The following is a 19,737-nucleotide window of genomic DNA, read 5'->3' as shown; positions in this document are numbered from 1 at the left end:
TAATAATTCAATAATTTGAGGATTCAATTAGAATATTTTAAGCTTAGGTATCAATTCAAAATCTAAACCATAATTTAACAATGTTTAATGAGATTAATCCTTATATTATCTCAAGCATTATTTAATATATTAATGATTAGTGTTATTTAAAACATAAAAGGAAATACGACGTTGATTGACAAATGAAAAGAGAGAAAATGCTAAGCTGTAAAGCTTTGGAAAGTGGGATGCCAAATCATTGAAACTAAAGTTTGAGATTCCATTTCTAAGGTAGAAATTAACTTTATAATAATTACTTTAATATAATTTTTATCTTTATACTTCCAACTTAAGTTTACTATCATTGTGAAGTATTTAAAATTTTTATTTAAATCATTAAATTATTTAAAATTTTCATTCAAGTCACTAAACTATTTAAAAATTTTATTTAAATAACTAAACTGTTAAATATTTTTTATTTATTTAAAGTTTGACTAGCAAATTTTAAACAACGATTTAACAATTAATACAATAAGTTAATAATAATTGAACTATAGAAAAACAAGGAAAAGAACTTTTAGTTGGTGCAAGAAGAGAAAACCATAAAATAATAACTTTAATAGTAGAGTAACTTAAATAAAAATTTTGACCATTTTGTAATTTTCCGAAATTAAGTAAACTTACTATAAATTTAGTGACCTTCAATGTAGCTTATCCATGAAATTAGATCAATAATTATTACAGTAACAATCCAAAGAAAATTCTAATGCCCTTGAAATTAAATAAAAATTTTACAGCTAATGAAAGTTCAGACATCAACCGTTAACACATCCTCAAATAACTGTATTAACTGTAACAAAAAACAAGATTCCAATGTCCATAGAAATGGTGGAATGATCTGTGAGATTTATCCCACATCGGATTAAGCTGTTGTCGGATCATTAATCACACCCAAGAAATCATCCTTTATGGTTCCAATACAAAACTGCAATACACAGAAAAGGAAATCATTAATTTTAGACACAACATATTCGAGCATGCAACGCTCATAGGATGAAACACGACAGAAATATGAAGTAAAAGATTTCAAACAAGTGCATATAATGTATGCTCACAAAGTTGCCTACGTGTTCAAATCTCCGATATCTTCGATCTCACCGTAGACAGATGTGAGTTTCGAGACCGATAACGTGGGTTTTAGATTATACGGACAAATAAGTACCGAGAACCACAAAGAAACTTGAATGCCAATGCAGCCTATTGAAATGGATAACTTGTTTTAAAAATCACAAATGCAACTTATATCGACTGTTGGCCAGTTCCGATAATCAGTCAATAGATACGACTATGTTGTCTGACACGGGTGTATTCAAGAATCCGGGCACTATAGCTAGCAATTCCAAGTGAGAGCTTAAAAGACTCTACGGTTGGCATCTAAGTGACTCGAGCCTTTAAAATGTCGAGATTGTGATTCACGGCACAAATAATTATAGGAACTATGTGTGGGATAATAATGAAGAGGAAGAAAGGGTCGAGATTTTATACTATTTCAGTAGCATCTACTCGAGTTCCAATTATCTTCAAGCGAACTTCACTGTCCTTTTGAATCTTAACCTGAAAACATATCGATGAAAAGGTCAAAAATGAAATTTCCACAAAAAGAAAACTTCCTTTGCCATAAAATGAAACTTAAGCATACCGATCCATCAGACGTAGTATAATTTGGCATATCTCCGGATTGAAACTCCATATCATCCGGAATCAACTGAATAAAGAACACAATTTTCATCACACAACAAAATCTGAGTAACATATGGCAAATGCTTAAATGACAACGAAACTTCACTACTATTAACGAGTAACATAAGAAATTATGGTACTGACTTACAGAAGTTCTCTAGATTCAATTTTAAGTCGTTAAAACAAATCCGAGCAGAAATGGTTAACGAATGAAGCTAGTTCTTCGGTAAAAGTATTATTGATGCCCTTGTACTAGGAGTTGAATTGCATTTTGCCCTCTCAACTCAAAAAATGAGCAAATTAAACCCTTGTATGTTAGATCAAAAGGTAAATTGATCATTTCTGTAAAAAATTATCCGTTTGTACTGTTAAAAAATGGTGTGATTGATGGAATAACTAAACAGTAACATGTGACTTGCCACATATACCTCATGTTGAGGTACAATGATTAATTTTTAACAGTAGAAATAGATGAAATTTTTAACAGAAAGACCAGTTTGCTCTTTAACATACAAGGACTAATTTGCCCATTTTTTGAGCATACGGGGCAAAATGCAATCCAACTACTAGTATAGGAGCCCCCATGATACTTTTACCCTAGTTCGTCATCCCTCACACATTAATCTTAAAGACATGGAATCTCGAAAAATGAAACTCATGTTCTTTCATATGTTGTCAACCAGAACAGAAAACGAATAATTTCAATCCTCCAAATGCAATTTGCTTAATAAAGTCTCTAACTTTATCTCGACATACAGAAAATATCATTGATCGAATAGTATTTCAAACCTCGGAAACAACATATGGTAATACAATCAAAGCGAAAGATTATAGAAGCATTTTCTCGAAACTGTTCTAGTCAGATACCAAGATTTTTAACAAGACTTACATGGTTCGAAACAAAAATTTGAACAGGCCCGGCTTCGGCAAAGAACCCCATCTGCATGGAAACCATAAAATCTAGTTACAACCATAAACACATCATGGTAGAAATCAAATAATGAAAACGGGCCCAAGAAAGAAAAAAAGAAACATGCCTTGTTCACCATAGTAACAGCAGCTTCCAAGATTTCCCCTTTAAATGGTCTGAAAACAACACATTGATACTTCACAGGGAATGTTACAAACCCGGTCCCATCTCGAATCAAACCTTTCCCAACGTTTTCGATACCCGTTATTGCCACCACAAAACCATGTCTACCACTGTAAACAAATAGTAAAGCTAACAATTTCAGCCATTTTTAACCCCAAACTTAAAACTCAAGCTCGACCCAATAAGCAACACTTGGAAGACTTCTCCAAGAAAAGCCGAACTTGCTCAACAAGGTTATTTCATTCAATCAATCAAGGTTAAATTGAGATATTAGTTCATGTATTTTACAAAATTTGTTGATTTAGTCTCTATACTTTAATTTGGTTACTTTTAATCCCTGTAATTTTCAATTTTTAAAATTTGAGTCCTCACCAGGCGTATTGCCACGTGTAATGCCATGTTAGCTTGCTATTTCCACATACTACTCACTAAAAATCCAGTTAATTGATTAACAACAATCATTTGCATCAAGACTGAATTTTCAAATTTTGGAAAGAATAGGGCTTATAATGATTTAATTAAAGAATATGGACTAAATCTATAACCGTACGCATAATACGAAACTAGTAATTGAATTTAACCAAATGGAACAGCACTAAAATTTCAAATTTTGAAAAGTGAATACAGTGGATGAAATTAAAGCAAAACTTTCGCCAAGTAAAAGGACTAATAGCAGAATTTAACCATCAATCAATCTATTAGAACCCTGTTTGCACTCAACCAAATTATGTAAAAAGAAGCTAAAACCTAGTTTAATTTTTATATTTCCTATCTATTTAAGATAAAGAATTCTCAAGAAAATTTAAGCGAATAAACTCAATTGGGTTTTTATTTTTATACATAAAAGAAAACCCAAAACAATTTATTTTTTTCTGTCACAACATTTATGAAATTGTAAAAGAAGAAACCTGCAAGTGCCCTCGACATCTTTCATGAGCTTGGATACGAGGTTTTCCCGTAGGTTACGACCGAAGTGGCGTGGATGCAATTGCATGTTCCTCTCTAATACTATGTGAAAAAACATGTTTTTTTTTTTAATTTAACTTTATCTTCTTCTCGAACAATCGCAGTTTCTTGCCCTGTCGAGAAAACAAGATTAGAAGAGGTTGAAGGTGAAAGCTGGTTGGGGTTAAGTAGATGTTTTTATAATTATTTGTGTTTTATTTCTTTGGGCTCCAAGAAAGGCTTCAGTTTTCAAGCCAGGAGCTTGGGCTGCTTATTTATTTATTGGGTTCTCATTTCACAATAAGTTTAGCCTTTTTTTTGTCTTTTAAGTCAGACTTTCCAACTCTCCATTTCCAATCTTGACTCAACACAGTACAAGTCTTCGAGGGATGACGCCTTTGCCTTCAAATCCACCTCCATGAAAGAGGTGTTGCGCATGTATTTTTGCTTAAAAACTCAACACCAAAGTGCTTCATGGTTCATATGTAAACGCCAGCTAGCTTCGGAGAGCATTGCGAGGTTGTTAAATGTTGCCTTCCTCAAGAGGTCATCCGTGAAAAAATTGTGAGATTTAAAACACTCTCAGTGATCAGTAATTTTTTTTAAAGATGAAATTATGTCAAATTAAAATAAATAATTAAATCTCGAATTTTAACATAACAGACGAGCAAATCATAATTATTACCAATTATTCAACGTATTCGACTAGATAATTTCATTTAATTAAAAATAATTGTATTCATATTTATCATTAAAATATATTTTTATTGTTTTCAATAATTGTATTGTAAAAATTAAATTGAAGGTCGAATCATTCAAATCACATGTTCTCGATTTAAATAATTTAATTGTCATAACAAATTAAATGAAAACTCAAATTAAAAAAATTATTAGAAATCCAAACCTAATTTAATCAGTTAAACCATTGGTTTATTGTATTTGTTTTCTTAATGATTTACCGGTTCACATAGATTTACTCTATATCAAATTTTATCCCACTAATCAATTAACCATCAATTTTGTTGCCGTTGGTATTTCCTCCCTTAATTCAACTATGTTTGGGAATTGGTGTGTTTGGATACGGTCCTTTACTCGTAGGATGATCACATTTATTGTGATTAGATGTGAGTATTGAATCAAATCAAGTGAAAAAAAATTAAATTAACTAAATTTAAAAATCCACTTAGTCCTCTTTTATCAACTAAACTTAATTTAGAAATTTTATTATTCAAATATTAAATTTTTTTAATACTATGTATTATATATTTGGCTTAATGATAATTTTAGCCACTAACGTTTATATATTTTGTCAAAATAACCCTAATTGTATTTTTTAGCCTTTTTGCTCATCGACCTTTGTTTTTCTTTTTCAATTTTTTTCTAATGATTTAATGAATAAATTTAAGATTTAAAATTTTCTTTTATTTTAAAATGTTTCAATTTTTCATTCATTTGTCTACTAAATAGATTTTCTCTGAGTTAATTTTTTAGATAATTACATTTATTTTATTTAAATTAAGAGTTATTTTTAAATTTATTGTATTATTTATTTTATTATTTTCCACATGTAATTATCTTATTGAGTTATCTAAGTAATAAATTAAATCTCATTAAAATATTCCACATAAGAAATTTCACATCATCACCGTTAATTTTTGTAACGGTACTTTCATTAAATTTGTTAGGAAAATAAATTGAAAAAAAATAAAGGTTGATGGCAAAAAAGACTCAAAAATATAATTAGTGCCATTTTGACAAAACATACAAACATTAATAACTAAATTTGCCATTAAACCTATATATTTTTCCAATTATTAAGATTTTATTAGATTTTTATATTTTCATTATTATTTTGAATTTTAGATTTTTTATTATCATTTATATTTAAAATAATATAATATAATATAATATAATTTTCAAAAATCAAAATTATTTATTTAATTTTTAAAACAATGAATTTAACAATGAATTTGCTATTTTTTAGATTGTTAGCGACCCAATAAGTACTTTTACAAAAGTAAAAAGTACCTAAACTCACTTTTTAGTTATTTGACTTATAAAAATTCAATTCACTCGAATTTAAAAATAAATAAATTATTAAATTATTAAAAACCAAATAATAACACAAAAACTTTATACATCATATCAAAATAAAGTTTTGCTTAATGTTCAAAACATCACTACCATCATCATGGAAGAGGGAAACCTTGCTATTTAAATGAAAAGAATGCTGACCAATATGTGACATACCAAATTTACAAACTTCAATTTTATTTTGGTCAGATCAAACTACTTTGTCCATGAACATCTCTGCTTCGACATAATTTATATATATATATATATTAAGCTAATATTCATATCTATATAAAAGATATAAATGTAACAGACATTTTAAGAAAATAAAATAAAACCCAAGTAACATAGTTTTTTTTTTTTTTTTTTAATTTCCATTTGAATGAACAAGACAAGTTTACAGAAAGATTAACAGGTGTTTGAATTTAGACAAAAGGTCTATTTTGTACCTTTCAATTCTCCTAACCACGACTAAAAGTAGGCACACTTTTATTAAATTTAGTGACTGATCAAATAAAACAAATTAAACCTTTCTTTTTTTTCCTAAAAGCAACTTCCAAACGCAACTTTCAATCTTCCACTTTTGAAGAAAACATGTCAATTTAAAAAAATAACCAAAAAAAAAAAATGCAGACCTTTCCAAGCTACTAACAACATGGTTTTGTTTAAAATATCACAATCAAGTAAAAATTAAGTACAAGAAATGATATAACCAATTACCTTTTTTTAAGTAGAACAGCATGCTGTCTTAGTGTTCCCCGATTCATCACCCACGTTAATAGTGGTTCCTTGACCAGGAATCGAGGCACTAGCAGCGGCTTCCTGTGCCGCCAATGCCTTTTTGCTTACAATATGATAGATCTCGTTCAATATGGTTTGGAATGCTTTCTCAATGTTGGTGGCTTCCAATGCCGATGTTTCGAGGAAAGAAAGCCCTTCCTTCTCAGCCAGAGCATGACCGTCTTCTTCGGAAACGGATCTAAGATGGTTCAAGTCGGACTTGTTACCAGCCATCATAAGGACGATGTTGGAATCCGCATGGTCCCTTAATTCACGTAGCCACCTCTGGACATTATCAAAGGTTTGCCTCTTGGTTATGTCATAGACAAGAAGTGCACCAACAGCCCCTCTGTAGTAAGCACTAGTGATAGCTCGATACCTCTCTTGACCAGCCGTATCCCATATCTGTGCTTTGACAGTCTTTCCCTCCACCTATATCATGATAATGAATTGAAATTAATAGAAAAATACAAAGCAACAGTTTACCAATCTCCATTAACAAGATTACTAGTTAACAAAGAATCAAAAGATTTAATATATCTAATATAACAAGGAGGCAAATGAAAGAAAATGTTATTTATATCATGGGCCCATGAACAACAACATTATACTTAACTCCCTATTAATAAGAATGGGAATAAGACGGCAACATAACAGCTTGGATTATTATTGTAATAACTTCATTTTCAATTCAATAAAATGATGTCAACACAGAGAGGGGGAAAAAGACGGAGACAGATGTTTTCTCATATGCTATATGACTTAGGTGAGTGTTAGATATAAATGAGTTCGAGATTCTTTAGAGAAAATGAAGAGCCCGAGGAACATAGTTTTTCTCAATAACAAAAAAATCATCTATCTTTGCAACAAAATAAACAATATAGTAAGAAAAAAATGTTTTGAATTAATCAAATCTTCAAGCTTTCTTAAATGTAGAAGTTGTTACGGAAAATAAAAATGAAATAGCCATCTCAGCTCAACATGTTTTCTTCAAATAAGAAAAAAAAAAGAAGCCGTCAAAGCGGCTTCTATGATCATCACTATCAGCTCATCCCCCCCCCCCCCCCCCAATTTATCTTACTGCTTATCAATCAAAATGAACTTCCAAGTTAAAACCAGGTTGCAAGATAAAGCAATCAGATTACAACTCTTTATATACTAAATATTTTACCAAGTATAAGAATCCACAGTAAACTTGGTCATGCAAAAATATTTTTCCAGAAACTAAATCAGATGATAAGTAGTCAAGTACACTTCAAAATATCAAAATAGGTAAAATCTAGAAACTTCAAGGTCACTAAGAATTCACGGTAGACTTGATCATGCAAATTTCTTTTTCCGGACACTAAATCAGATCACAAGTAGTCAAATACACTTTAAAATATCAAAGATGAAGAGAATTATCAGGTAAAATTCTAGAAACTTCCACAACAACTGATTTTCAGCAAGGAATTAAAAAAATATCACGAAGAATTAACAGTGAACTTGCTCATGCAAATCTTTTTTTCCGGGAACAAAATCAGATCCTAAGTAGTCAAATACACTTTAAAATATGGAAGCCGAAGAGAAATATGAAGTTAAATTCTAGAAACTTCAAGAAACAATTAATTTTCAGCAGAGAATACATTTTTTTTTTTTTAAAAAGAACACGAACATGAATCAAAGAGTTGTCGATTGAATAGATGAAAAAACCTGGACAGTTCTCGTAGCGAACTCGACGCCGATAGTGGATTTAGATTCCAAACAAAACTCATTTCTCGTGAACCTAGAGAGAATATTCGATTTTCCAACTCCAGAATCGCCGATCAACACGACCTTGAAAAGGTAATCGTACTCGTGATCTACTCTATGCGCCATTTCGTCCTATCTGATAGTCTATATATATCTCTTCCCTCTCAAACCTGCAAGATCCAAAAATATTCAAACAAAACAAAAAAAAAACAAAACAAAGAAAAGAAAAAGAGAGAAATATTGAAGCGATTGAAAAAACTTACCGTATGTGGATAGATCGAGAAGAGAAAAAAATTCAAAAAATGGAAGAAAATTCGATAATATTGTGAAAATAAAAAGAGGTACAAGCCGGGAGAGGGCTTTGATTTTTGATTTTTTTTGAAACGGGGCAAGGATTAAATTTTGAATTAGTATATACATTCTGTTTTTATTGGTTGAGATGAAACGGAGCCGTTTAAATGGCAATTGTGTGAATAAGATGACTTTTAAAGGTAAAATATTAATAGGCTGGCATGGCAGATGATTTTGCAGTGACAGTGGATGTAATGTTAGCATGTCTCTCCCAAATCCTTGAAATTTGTCATTTTCTTGAGCTTTAATCCAATGCGGTCACATCTACTGGTCTCCATGAGCTTTCTCGATGTAAAATTTTCAAAAGTTACTTGAATTCAAATAAAATTTTAAAATTTTTTCTTTAATATTTATTGACTCAAACTCAATTATTTATATTTTATATTAAAATTCAAAATTGAAATACAAACTCAGATTCGAACTTGTTAAGTGTTTTTTTTTCTCTTAGATAATGATATTTGTCTATTTATATGATATGAGTACTGTTCATTGATATAATTTATTAAATAAGTTTCATGCATACTTAACAAGTGTTTTTCATACACGATCTTATGTGTAATTTTACAGGAAAATATAAACAACTATCATACGAACAACTATTATCTTGCAAGCTTAATAAAAGCCGGCCCGTCCAACTAGAACTTATTCAGATTTTGGGCTGATAATAACAAGTATCATAACAGAAATTATTACCATTTTATATTTATAGAGCTTACCATTGTGAAAGTGGGATGACGTTCGATTGAATCATGGCCGGTTTCATGTTGTTGATGGTAGCCGTCTGATTGGAGGAATTTTGGTCAAAGATAGAAAGATTGGATTTAGAATATAAAAAGAAAAATTCATTTTCTAAACGTCATATTAATTCGTGGGTTTATTTTAAAATCATGTGATAGATGACATCAAGATTCTTCTATTATATGATTGGGTAATAATCACACTTTTAAGAGGTCAATACGTATATCATCTTTTTGGTAGAAAAAGATGGCACCATTTTATCTAACAAATCTTATTTAAAATAAAGAGCATACACCAAGATTCATTTATAAAAATACGGCTTTTAATTTAGCTGGTATTATTATTATTGTAATAATTTAAAAATATAAATTTAAATATATTTAAACGTTTTAGAGATCGAGAGAGGAGCGAAGTTAGAAATTATGTTTAGAAGAGACCGAGATAAGTTTATAAACTTGTATTAAAAATGCCTAAATTAAATTACTAATTTTCGAAAAAGGCTAAAATTATAGTTTTCTTGATTTAAACAGAGGTTAAAAGGACTAAATTATTATTATTTTTTATTTTAGGAAGAGCTATAAAGCAATTTCCCATTACTTTATTAGAAGTGGAAGAAAAGTGAGGTTCCACTATTTTAAACTTAAAACACTTTCAACTCTATCTATGGTCAAGATTTTAATGAATTTTAAATTTGAAAATGAAGATAAAATAATCAAACTTAAAATAAATTAGTTGAAATTTATAAAATTTAGAAAAATACGTATGTATAATGAGATTTGAATAAAAAGTTAATGTAAGGGTTGAAAATGAATTAATCAAAAATAGAAAATTAATTTCGAACAAATAAAAATAGAATGACTAAATTTGCATAAATTGATAAGGACTGAGACTATCTACTGATTTTACGAGGTGAACTTAATTAAATATGATGTGAGTGAGGTAGTATGTTCACTTGATCTGTTGTACCTTAAAAAACTAGAATCGTTGTATTTAACTAGTGAAGTTAGAGGAGGACTGGTACTGAGCTTTGGCCCCCAAAAGTGGTAGAATTGCTTAGAGTCCTTTACAGATTGTAAGAATACAAATGAGTACAGTGATAAAATCTCATTTTAACCCCCCAAACATTTCTAATTTACTTTTGGCTCCTCCAAAAGAATATCTAATTTCACCCCTGTATACAAGGGCATATATACAAACCCTATCAAGCATAAATACTTATGTTTCTTTGATAGGCAGCCATGCCCTATGTATGGTCTGATCTAACAAGATACTCCTGTTCTATAGAGCCAACATCTCAAGCACTTTTCTCTATATAGTCAAAAGACAGAACTTACTATCAAACAACATTTCAAAAACTCCTCCAAAAGGCATAGCCTCGCCTTAACAATTTAAAGGTGGAATGTCAGAAGATTCCTCGTACTGAATAAAGTCTGCCTTCCTAAAAGCCCGACTCCCATAAACCAAGAACCCAACAGCATACCCACCAACCGAAGCTAAAAGAACACCAACGTTAAACGACATGACAGCCAACATCACTAAGTAAGCCAAAGCCACCCTGGTTGCATACATAAGTGTCTGCAAAAGCCCTGCAACGACATGATTGGTCCCTTGCTTGATAAACTTTGTGTGGGAAAGTCGTTCCACCATGAATGAAAGAAGAAACACCCAAATTAACCCAAAGAAATAAGAACAGAAGCTTCCACCTGACCATCCTGGGAAAATATCCTCTGTGTTTTTGCCCCAAAATAATGTTAAGTTTCCCATCTTCATGTTCTTGGGTTTGCTTATGGTTTCTTTGGTGGAGTCAATTGAAAGCAAATTTAAAAAGGGGATCCCGCTCATGATTTTGTACTACCATTATTAGTTTTGGTACATCATTATAAAGTGCTTTCCACGAAGTAATATCACTGTTCGGAGTGTAATCAAGTGGAGCTGAATTCAAATAATAATAAGTTCAAGTTAATACAAATATCAAAATTTAAGTTTGAGCTTAATTTGGGACTCAATCGAACTATTTCAGCTTAAACTTGCTTATCAATTTTTCTACACAAGCTCAAACTATAATTAAATTAAAATTGATAAAAATAAAAATGTACTTTCATAATATAAAAATATATTAAAATAAAAATCTCAATTAAGTTAACGAGCCATTTGAATAGAATATTATAATGCCTAATTTTAGCTCAATCTATAGCTCGAGCTTGAGCTCAACTCGATAATTAGAATAGTGAATTAAATTTGAGTTTTTTTCCAAGTCGAGCTTGAATAACTTAAGAGCTCTAGTATCATATTTAAAACCCTAAGTAAAACCAAGGACAAGTCTCAATTTTTTTGGGACTAGAATTGAATACAAAATTTCATAAGAGTTAAAAGTATAAATTTATCATTTTATTAATCTAAAATTTTACATTTTAAAAATTAAACTATAAAATTATTTTTAAGCCAAAATTAAATTATAATTTTGAAAATAAGAAAATATAAATATACCCTTATATTAATTTAAAATTTCATTTTTTTAAAAGTAGAATTTCATAAAAACTACGTTATAAATTTGTATATTTTTGGGTCGAGTCCCTTATCTGCATGGGCCCGCCACTCGATACACAAACAGTGGACCTGCATGGAAAATTATAAAAAGTGTGGAAGGGATTGCAATGGCGAATTCTAATTTGCTGGATCACATTTAAATGCAATGAATCTAATGTCCACTAGAGTTGCCAGCTAGTGAGAGAAAAAAAAGAGAACCTTGGACTATTATCATTGTACTGCACTTTGTAATTTAGGGATTTGTAGTACAAACACATTTCAGGAATTTAGAAAAACAGGCTTTAGATATTTATTTGGGTTAATGTAATTTTGGTCCCTAATTTAGTAACTAAATTCATTTTAGTACACTATAAATTTGAGTTAATTCCACCATTCATCCCCAAATTGTAACATTCATGATCATACAATTAAATGTTACCGTATGCACTAAAATCACCAAATTTTTTACAGACCACACGGCTGTGCAGTTTATCTCACATGGGTTTAGCTCTCGCAAATGGTTTAGTGACACAGTTGTGTGGTTCATCACACACCGGTTTAGCTTTCGCACACAATCAAGAAATACGACCATGTGACCCATGTTTGTAGATATTTATTAACTTTTTAATTTAGCTTCAATTTGATCCCTAATAGTTGCCAGCTAAATTTTAACCTTATGAAAGCTTTCGATATTAAACCAAAATTTATTGAAACACATGTTAATTTGATTGTTCATGAAATGTATAATAATTAATTGAGATTTAAGTTATAATTTGTTTGTAAATGGTTTGTATTTGTTTGTGACAGTCTATTACTCGGGTTCGGCGATCAAACCGGGTGAAGGGTGTTACATTTATCGGTATCAAATTATCTCCAAATTTTAAAACATTTTAATTACATCCCACACTATCAAGCTTATATCAATAAGGTCCTTCTATTATTAAAATTATTAATTTAACCATTAAACATAGTTTAAAATGAAAAGTTTATAACAAATGAATACCGTAAAAATTTGATTTTTGAGATTTTCAAAACTTTTACAAAAGCTTTATGAACCGATTCAAATCTTATATGGCATAGTTTATTAATTTAACCATTTATCGTTTGTTGTAACTGATCGGCATTGTTACAACCTTAAATCAGCAGCCTTATGAACTGATGCAGCCCAGCTCCAACAGCTCGCAACAAAGTCCTCCGTACTCCTGTGTTTTTGCTGGAAAACGACAGCATTCTGCTGCTTCCAAAGACGCCAACAAACAATTGCAAACAGAACCTCCCACTGAACATTCAACAAACTAACATGGGTCACATTGGGAATCTTATTCGTAAGCCAAAAGCTTAACTCCCCACTGAAGAACGCTCCATGCAAACTATTTGGTACCAACTTAACCCACACAGCTCGTGCAAAACACTCTCTACATCATGTCCACACAGAGGGCAAGAAGCATCGTCACTAAATCCCCTTCGACATCTTTCAAAACTAGTAAGAACCCTCTCCTTTTACAGAAGCCACAAAAAGTGCTTGACTCTAAAAGGTGTCCGTAGCTTCCATAAATGCTTCAATGCTCTTCCTTAGACTCCAAAGAACCTGCTACAAGATGTTTGTAAGCTGTCGATACAGAGAATTGCCCCAAAGATGTCCATCGCCAAATACATCTGTCCGGCCCTGCTGTCTCACCTGGAGGAGGATTAAAGGTGATCCGCAAGAACGTTGAAATGTCCAGCAAAACCGCAAGAAAATCCCACCTCCGATTCCCCAACGAGTCAACAACATTACTAACACGCAAGTCCTCTATACCGGCCACCATACCAGGAAAAAGATCACTTAAAGGCCCCACATCCGGAACCCATGTGTCCATCCAAAACTGCACGCACCTCCCAGTGACCAACAAATATTTGCTTCGAAATTGTGCCCATACCCTCGAGAGTGATCGCCAAATATACAAACAACCTGGTTTCGCAGTCGAAACAGGGCAACCATTCCCAAATCTGTATTTGTAGCGAAGAACTTGCACCCAAAGATCATTCTCCTTAGTAAGCAAAGCAATACATAGCTTATACAAAAAAGACTTATTTTGCACCTCCAATCTTCGAATACCAAGACCACCGCTCTCCACCGGTTGATAGCAAGATTCCCACTTAATTATAGATACCTTGCATGCCGTATTAGTCGTCCCCCAAATAAACTGCCAAGCTAGCTTCTCTTTCTCATGAGAAACCTTAATAGGCAACAACATGAACCTTAATAGGCAGCAACATGATCTTCATGAAATAATTGGGTATGGCTAAAAGAACCGACTTAGCTAAAGTAACACGACCAGCCAACGCCAACAACTTAGCGTGGTCCGCATTTAGCTTTTTCTCACTTTATCAATCACAAATTGAAAGGTGTTACAAGTCACCTTTTTATGAAACAAAGGCATCCCCAGATAGATTCCAAGTCATCAACCCTACTGAAGCCCATAATACCACCTAGTCCATTTGCTTCCGCAGTTGCGACATTCGAGGAAAAGAAAATTGAAGTCTTTTGAGCATTCACTTTATGCCCAGAAAAGTAGCTGGATCGACGGAGAATAGCACTAACTAAATATGCTTGGGCAACAAAGGCCTCACAAAATAACACTAAATCATCTATGAAAAAGACATGGGAAATCAAAGGACCCTCCCTTCGAGATAACCGAATTGGCTTCAATTGACAACTTTCCACAGCAGCTTGAATGAGATGCCCCAAACAGTTCATATATAAGACAAAAAAATATGGATACAAAGGGTCCCCTTATTGCCTCGAGTAGGCACAAAAGTTTTTGATAACTCAACGTTCCACAGAATCTGCATAGAGGATGAGGAAAGATAGTGCATGATAACAGAAATAATACTTGAAGGCAAACCAACATCCACCAAGATATCTTCCATAAAATCCCGCCAAATGCAATCATAAGTCTTCTCTAAATCAACTTTAATCGCTATCCATCTTGTTGCGCCCTTACATTTAAACATGGAGTGGACAATCTCTTGTGCAATGATAATGTTATCCGTGATACATCAACCCACCACCAAACTAGTTTGATTAGGTGCCACAATACTACGCATAATCACCTTTGTTGAAATTTTATAAGGCATAGTACATAGACTTATGGGACGAAATTGGGTAAAGCCTTCTCGCACCGATTCCTTGGGTATGAGAACTAATAACATCTGATTCCAAAACAGATCCAACTCCTACCCTACAACATCCTCTTGAGTCATTTCACGAATTGACGCCCCAACAACACTACATTGTTTTTGATAAAATTTAATATGAAATCCATCAATACCAGGAGATTTCAATGGAGCCATCTCAAACAGAGTCTATCGAATCTCATCATGAGTGATCTCCGAACAAAGAATCAGACTGAACTTCAACAATATGTGGAAACTTACTTTAATTGAGATAGAACCTAGAACATTACCTTCCACGTCATACAGTGGAATACCTTATATCCGATCCGATCGTCAGGTTAGAGATATAGGATATCATATTCGTTGCGGAGTAACTGCAATAAAATACAACTCAATTTAACCATGAATACATGCTAATAATTATATTACTCATTTAAAATATATTATACAATCATTTTCAGGTTTTATACATGCTTACAAAAGCTCTTAAGATGACTCGAGATCAAATAAGAACTAAATTGTAAAATTTCACACTATCAGATTGAAGTTACGACTTTGGAGATTCCTTGTCGCAGTGCAACTCACTGACTTGATATCGTTGTGACTTTAAAGGTCCAACATCGCGTCGTGACCGTTTGTTTCCAAATGGTATAAATTTTAGGACACCTAAAAAAAAAGTTTAAACACCTCAATTTCAACCAATTTAATGATATACCAATTCCATATATGCCAAAATATACCAAAAATCAAGATTCAAGTTAACATTTTGGCTCAAATCCTAAGTACATGACATTCATATATATATATATATATATATATATATATATATAAAACTATACTAATATTCAAAACCTCAAGATTCACCTATACATGCATATGGAATAACAAACTATACATTGAACGATAAAGTATAGGGATATTTTCATAAGTCAATTAATCTTTAGTAACATTATATATAACACATCTCATGCAACATCTAGTTTTCAACAAAAAAAAAAACATTGCCAATCATATATCAAAAACTGAAATTATGTGAAAACTAATCATTTTTTTCTAACTTTCTTTGTGATCTTTAGTTTCCTCGTCTCAATTATGAGTTCCTTGTCATTATTTTTTCAGAAAATGTTACTTTTCTACTGGTACTTAATTTACCAGTAAACAAAAGTAAGAAAGTTGATAGCTTTCTTTTCCAGGCACAATGTCTTTTTTGGATTATATGTATTATTTTAAATCACCATCCAAAATTTGTTTTTTCATATATGTGCATCTTTACATCTAGTTGAATTTGTTTAAATTTATTTTATTGATTTGAAAATTTGCAGTTGTCGTTTATCAAATGAGCTAAGAATATTCCTAAGACCATGTTAATGACAACGATGAACATATGAAAAAGATAGAAAATGATGAAAATTTTAGAAATATGATGAAAGAAAAACAAGGAAAAAAAAAAAAAAAAGAGGAGGAAGAGACCAGAGAACGTGGGAAAGAAATTGAAAAGTTTCTATTGCCAAATAGGACGATATGACGGTATGTGATAGTGAGCGAATGATCAGCGTTGTCATGTCGGTAAAAAAATAATAACGTTATACTCGAGTGTTAATATAATAAACGGAAAATAATTCAAATACTAATTTGAGACTAAAAAACTATAAATATCAATATATGAAAAGTGGATAAATTTAAATTCTAATTTTGTATTTAATTATTATTATTATTATTACAAGTTTGATTTTTAAAATTTAATCTTAATTTAAAAATTTTAACCCAAAAATTTAAATACCAACTTAATCATAATTTAACAAATTTAATTTATAATATTTATAAATTTTAAATTTTTAATATTATATAAATCAAAATTATATATAATTAATCAAAACATTAAAACACTATTATTAATTTCTTTTTGAACCCTTTAGTGTTTTTATTTATTTATAATAACATATATTGAAACTTTCTATCCTATGTTTAAATAAAATATAAAAAAATATAAATTTTATTTAATAAAACTCATAATATAAACAGAGAAAGGGCTAAACTAACAATTATAATAAGATAGTAAATTTTATTGTTTTAAGTTCAGAAACTCCACACATACACACAATAAACATATTTTAACCAGAAATATCAATAGCCTTGACATCAGGCTTTTTAACTTCCATTTTCGGAACAGTCACAGTAAGCACCCCATTTTCCATTGAAGCCTTAACTTGATCCATCTTAACATTTTCCGGCAACCTGAACCTCCTCATAAACTTGCCGCTGCTCCGTTCAAGGCGGTGCCACGTATCGTTCTTATCTTCTTTCTCCACGTTCCTTTCTCCACTTATCTGTAACACCCTATCATCTTCTACCTCTACTTTCACTTCTTCTTTCTTAAGCCCCGGCACATCGGCTTTGAACACGTGAGCTTCCGGCGTTTCCCTCCAGTCAATCCGAGCGTCGACGAAGGCGGAGGTTTCTGGTGACCGTGTTGAGACGGGGAAGTCCTTGAGTGCGTCCCAAACGTCGAGAGAGAATGGGTCGAACACGTTGTTGCTGCGCCTGTTGCCGAAGAAGCTTGGAATCAAAGACATTCTTGAAAAACAGTGGGTAAGCTTGTGTTTGAATGCTTGTTGATCTTAAGGTTTGCTTGTCTGGGAATGGGAGGGGAGGTGAAATGGGTATTTATGGTAGTTTGTGGAAGATTCTAGCTTGGACAAGATTTTCTATTTTTAGGCTTTAAATCATTGTGTAGAGCATGATCTTGAACATTCTAATAATGATTAATATAAGTACTTTCCATTCTAGAACATTCTAGAATATTTTTATATTATTATGGGCTTTAATAGAGATATCTTGAGCACTTCAACTTAAAGCCCAATAACTGAGTTGTACTTTTAACATATTTTGAGGTTTATGATTAAAAATAAAACTTGATTGGTTTATTAGGTTTAATTAAATAAATTATTAAAAGATTATAAAAATTTTGAAAAAAATATAGAAAACTAATTTAATTGTTTTTTTTCGGGTTCAACTCGCGGGTCAATTAGTTCAATTCCTTATTTTGACCTAATACTTCGATTAGTTCTTAATCCAAACAGTCTTGATTTAAAAATAGTGGCAAAATCTCAAGCTCAACTTAAAAATATCAATAATTATTGGCGCATTGTTTAGTTATACTACACTTCAAGGGAGAGAATTCAAAATTGAACTCTGAATGTGATATTATTAAGCAGGGCATCCATGAATCTCAAAAAAATTGTTTTTGTTAGACCTAAAAGGGACATATAAAATACTTTAATTATACAAAAAAAAAAGTTTAACTACAAAGTTGACCCTTAAATTATACGAATTTTTTCGCTTAATTACTTAATTTGTTGGTTAAATATAGTGCTTAAGTTATTAATTCCATCTCATTTGTATAGCCTCCAATAAGAATATCCCACAAGTCGCGTGGAACATTCTTAATGGCTGGTATCCTATTTTGAGATACAATGACACAATATAAGTGAGAAACCAAATTTGACTAAATTTTTTTTATGTAAGTGATAAAAACAATATAGTTTGAGAGTTATTTTTACATTTTTTAATTTTGGTACCTAATTATTTTGTCCCAAATTGATATTTAAAGTACCAATTTTTCATATTTTTGGTCTATTTTGTTATGATATAAAAAACTATTAATCACCAATGAAAAAGCACCACATGACACATGGTAATTAGATTTATTTAAAATAAAACATTAAATATAAATTAAAAATAAAATAAAATTTATAATATTAAATATTTAAATATTAAGAAATACTTTTGATGTTGACTGGCATTGATTGGCCATATGGCACTATATACTGTATTGATTAAAGATGTAAAAAAATCTTATATAATATATAAAATGTTTTTTTTTAAATTTAAAAATATTTTTTATAAAATTCTAAAATATATATTTATTGTAACACCCTAAACCCGGCCCAGACGTTATGACCGGATCCGACATGCCACATCGAAGCGTTCAAAACATTTTACATTGTTGATCCAGAAAAACTTACCTAGTGTTTTAAAAGATAATTTCATTATAGGTTAAAGTGAATGGAATCTGTGCACCAGGTAGGAAACCGGAAAAGAGGTGGTGAGTCTATCGGATTGCTTAAGTACCAAGCTCCCTTCGGATCCAATCCTAGACATGCATACCGCCATTGCCACACCCTAACGTCATGGATATTTCTAGGAAACCGATTTGATTAAGTCATTTTTAGGAAAAGTGATAAATTTTGGAAAATACTTTCATTGCGGATGCTTTGCTTGTTGTCGTGTTATTTTGAAATCAATTGTTGTTTTTGAAAACACGCCTAAAGTCATCCAATTTCAACAGCTTAAAATAGGTAATACCTATCTTAGTAATACATATTAAAACCATCAAAAATAATTAAGCGGCCTTATTACATTTAAAAACCCAAAACTTCAAACGTAAATAAAAGGATGTCCAGTTCACCAGAAGAAAATCAAACTTTCAGAACGGGTGGCCACTCCGAATTCTCTCATAGCTCCAAGCCCACTATGGTTGGGGATTACCTGCGTGGATGAAAATAAAATGGGTGAGTTTGGGGAAACTCAGTGTGTAAATTAACCCAACCATAGCCTATATC

The 19,737-nt window shown here is 31.3% G+C and overlaps 4 protein-coding genes across 4 annotated transcripts; all 4 read right to left on the bottom strand.

Moving 5' to 3' along the window:
- Positions 1 to 669: 669 nt before the first annotated feature.
- On the bottom strand, positions 670 to 3,963 carry LOC108467910 (DNA-directed RNA polymerase II subunit RPB7). Its single transcript, XM_017768729.2, has 6 exons — positions 3,721 to 3,963; positions 2,757 to 2,922; positions 2,609 to 2,659; positions 1,679 to 1,744; positions 1,525 to 1,593; positions 670 to 964 (listed from the first exon to the last, which is right to left on the bottom strand). Exons 1-6 carry the CDS (start codon positions 3,834 to 3,836, stop codon positions 902 to 904), a joined length of 531 nt encoding a protein of 176 aa, XP_017624218.1. The 5' UTR covers positions 3,837 to 3,963; the 3' UTR covers positions 670 to 901.
- Positions 3,964 to 6,286: 2,323 nt separating this feature from the next.
- On the bottom strand, positions 6,287 to 8,753 carry LOC108467749 (ras-related protein Rab11C-like). Its single transcript, XM_017768503.2, has 3 exons — positions 8,605 to 8,753; positions 8,303 to 8,511; positions 6,287 to 7,042 (listed from the first exon to the last, which is right to left on the bottom strand). Exons 2-3 carry the CDS (start codon positions 8,465 to 8,467, stop codon positions 6,557 to 6,559), a joined length of 651 nt encoding a protein of 216 aa, XP_017623992.1. The 5' UTR covers positions 8,468 to 8,511; positions 8,605 to 8,753; the 3' UTR covers positions 6,287 to 6,556.
- A 1,703-nt stretch (positions 8,754 to 10,456) lies between these two features.
- LOC108468505 (copper transporter 6-like) lies at positions 10,457 to 11,272 on the bottom strand. The gene has a single exon (XM_017769384.2). The coding sequence runs from the start codon at positions 11,270 to 11,272 to the stop codon at positions 10,811 to 10,813; it is 462 nt and encodes a 153-aa protein (XP_017624873.1). The 3' UTR covers positions 10,457 to 10,810.
- A 5,885-nt stretch (positions 11,273 to 17,157) lies between these two features.
- LOC108468934 (17.3 kDa class I heat shock protein-like) lies at positions 17,158 to 17,831 on the bottom strand. Its single transcript, XM_017769803.2, has one exon. The coding sequence runs from the start codon at positions 17,686 to 17,688 to the stop codon at positions 17,227 to 17,229; it is 462 nt and encodes a 153-aa protein (XP_017625292.1). The 5' UTR covers positions 17,689 to 17,831; the 3' UTR covers positions 17,158 to 17,226.
- Between the last annotated feature and the right edge of the window lie 1,906 nt (positions 17,832 to 19,737).

Source organism: Gossypium arboreum, chromosome 8, assembly GCF_025698485.1.
Source record: "Gossypium arboreum isolate Shixiya-1 chromosome 8, ASM2569848v2, whole genome shotgun sequence".
NCBI classification, from domain to species: Eukaryota; Viridiplantae; Streptophyta; class Magnoliopsida; order Malvales; family Malvaceae; genus Gossypium; species Gossypium arboreum.
This window is presented reverse-complemented; position numbering and strand designations above follow the sequence as displayed.